The sequence below is a fragment of the Falco peregrinus genome, chromosome 2, assembly GCF_023634155.1.
Source record: "Falco peregrinus isolate bFalPer1 chromosome 2, bFalPer1.pri, whole genome shotgun sequence".
NCBI lineage: Eukaryota > Metazoa > Chordata > Aves > Falconiformes > Falconidae > Falco > Falco peregrinus.
Window position 1 is genome coordinate 101,275,557 of NC_073722.1, and position 2,846 is coordinate 101,278,402.

General features: G+C 49.6%; 1 protein-coding gene across 1 annotated transcript; it reads left to right on the forward strand.

Moving 5' to 3' along the window:
• The first annotated feature begins 200 nt into the window (after positions 1–200).
• LOC101916417 (fibrinogen-like protein 1-like protein) lies at positions 201–2,609 on the forward strand. The gene is made up of 3 exons (XM_027784762.1): positions 201–215; positions 1,157–1,219; positions 1,905–2,609. The coding sequence occupies exons 1-3, from the start codon at positions 201–203 to the stop codon at positions 2,607–2,609; spliced, it is 783 nt and encodes a 260-aa protein (XP_027640563.1).
• Positions 2,610–2,846: the final 237 nt, after the last annotated feature.

The following is a 2,846-nucleotide window of genomic DNA, read 5'->3' on the forward strand; positions in this document are numbered from 1 at the left end:
TGAATTTAGTTAGCCAATTCTCTTTCAGAGGGTTTGCATTTCCAGATTCACTGTGTGTCTTCTTTCTCCAGCTGCTCCTTGCTCCAGTGTTCTGTTCTTCACCTCTGTGCTGGCCCTGCTAGCCCCTCTTCTTGCTCTGGACATTGAAAACCTGGGGAGACTGAAAGCAAATCTAAATGAAATCATTAATCTCCATTCAGATGGGCCCCATCATGGTATGTGTTTTCTCTCTTACATCCCTAAACTCTGTTAATCCAAACACCAGGACCCCTGTCCTCTCTGCACAGAGAGGGAGATGTGGAAAATAATCTTGAGGAAGGGCAGTCACACCCCGATATAAAAGGCACCTGATCAAATCTTCCTCCAATTTCAGATCTTAACCAAACATAGTAAGATTTGGTACTTCAATCTTCTTTCTTATTGACAAGACCGTACGTGGCAGCTTTTTCTAGAGAGCTGTAGATGTTAAAAGGAAGACCTTTTCTCTTGCTATCCTTAGCCCATCTGTAGCCCTGAAACTTCAGAGGAATTTTGTATGTGACCAACCAAAATGCTTTCTGAAGCTTGCACATGGCTAAATGATACAAAAATCTCATCACACCACTGCTAGAGGTCACACCACCAGAGGCTCTTGGGGAATGCTGTCTTACAAAGATGAGTGCTGTGGTTTCTCTTCAAAGAGAGCATTGCTATCTCATGTCCTTTGAGCTGCTCTTCTTTCTGAAGGTTTTTGAAGCTCCTTATGAACTGAACAAACCCATGAATCCCCTCAGCCACCACTGAAAAACAGTGCAGGTTTACAGCAACATCACTCAACAGTTTAATCTTGGTCTGAAACCACACAGTCTAATTCCCTCTCAGTCCTTCTCTAGCAGTCTCTTGGCTATGCAGTCCGCCCCATGCAACTCCGCAAAGCCTCAGTGCTGAGTAGACCAAATAGGCAGCTGCTCAATGACTGCAGTGTTACCCTTCCTAGTATCTTATCCCTTTAAAGAATTTACAACCCAAAACTGCCATGCAAGAAGAAAAATGAGCCCAATGGCATTGCTGAAGTACCCTGCAAAAAACTCAGTGCTGGCAATAACAGCCTGTGGAGTTACTGCTGTGCTCTGGGACAGGGCTGCTCATCTCACTCTTTCTGTTTTCCCTAATGCAGATGGAGATGGACAGAACATGCAACAGAGAGGAGTCCGTGCCCTTGAGGAGGCTGAGCACGACAGTAAGCATCCCCTGCCACCCCGCAGGGAGCAGGGAGAGGTGTAGGCAATGGGTGTCCAACAGCAGTGGGTGGGCAATGTCCTGTGGGGCAAGTCTCGATGTGCTTCTCCACGTGTGTGCCAAGGCCACTCGGATGTCACTCGTTACTAATGATAGCTTCATGCTGACCGGTGCCTTACAAGATCCCAAAAGACTTCACAGCCATTACTTCCATGCCACAAGTCCTCTCCTCTGCTGTGAAGCTCTGCACAGGGCAAGCAGAGGATGTGCCTCCCTGGCAATGCTTGCTGGGGTTCCGCAGCTGGCCGTGGGGTCCAAGCCAAGGGGATGAGGATTTCTCCTTCCCCACCCCAGGGATGCAGCAGATGCCAGGGCTGCAGGCACAGCTCACCTGCTCAATTAAGCTTCTGCATAACTATGTAGTAAGAGCCCTCACCAAGCCAGGCTTGGACCCCTGTATCATCATGAGGGAGGAGAAATGTCTGAACATTAGGAAAGGCTGAGGAAACAAGAGCCTGAGCCAGAAGGAGAAGCAAATTCTATGGTTATACCTTCAAAATGTATGTGTATTCTCTTAATCAGAACATTTACCTTACAGAGGTTTTCTGCTTTTACACTTGCAGTAAGAAACACAGCAGCAGACTTTTCACCACCCTGGCAAAATCCCACAGGTGCCCATTCTCTAGAAATCCCATTCATGGGGCCAGACAAGCAGACTGGGGTGCTGCTGTGCTTGTTGGTCCTCCCTGTTCTCTCCTGCCCCAGGTTGGCCCAAGGACTGCAGTGAGGTCTATGGCAGCCCCAGCGGCATCTACGTCATCCAGCCCCCAGGGCTGCACCCCATCGTGGTGTACTGCGAAATGAACGCAACGGACGGGGGCTGGACGGTCATCCAGAGGAACCGGCAGAGCACGGAGATCACCTGGGCCGAGTCCTGGAGCACCTACAAGTATGGCTTTGGGAACGTGCACAGTGAGTTCTGGCTGGGCACTGAGTACATCTATCAGATCGCCAAGCAGACGGTCTACCGGGTCAGGTTTGTCATCTGGGATGCCACAAATGACACAAAGTTTGCAGACTACAACTTCTTCAGCCTGGAAGGTGAGTCCCACGGCTACCGGCTGAGGCTGGGAACGTACTCGGGGACAGCAGGGGATGCCATGGCCACAAGCAGTGCTTCCACCGTGCATGACAACATGAAGTTCTCCACCAAAGATCTGGATCAGGACACTTACAGTGGGAACTGTGCCTCCAGCTACGGGGGCGGGTGGTGGTACTCGGCGTGTTACTCTGCCCGGTTGAACGTCAAGGGAGCCATAACGTGGGGCAGCCTGTGCAGTGGGAACTGCAAAGCTTCTGCCATCCTCATCAAACCAGCTCCTTACTGCTAGTTGTATTTTTGTTTCCTTTCTGTCCAACCTGAGGCTAATTCCTGCTCTGCAAAGAGATGGAAAAAGGCAAAAAATGCCATGGCCAAACCTAGTGTCCCAGAGGGACTTTGCTCAGGTTGGTCATATCCTAGCTACTGAAGAAAGTACGGCATTTTCCACTTCTTCTCCCTCCTGCTGATTCCCTCTACTTCTCAGCTATGCCTTTATTCTTTGGTTCAGTCAGATCATTTTAATTAT

What these genes read in the sequence shown, in the direction of transcription:
- LOC101916417 (XM_027784762.1), top strand. An exon ending in TGAGGAGGCTGAGCACGACA is followed by an intron (nt 1,220 to 1,904) that starts GTAAGCATCCCC and finishes CCCATTCTCTAG; the next exon opens with AAATCCCATTCATGGGGCCA.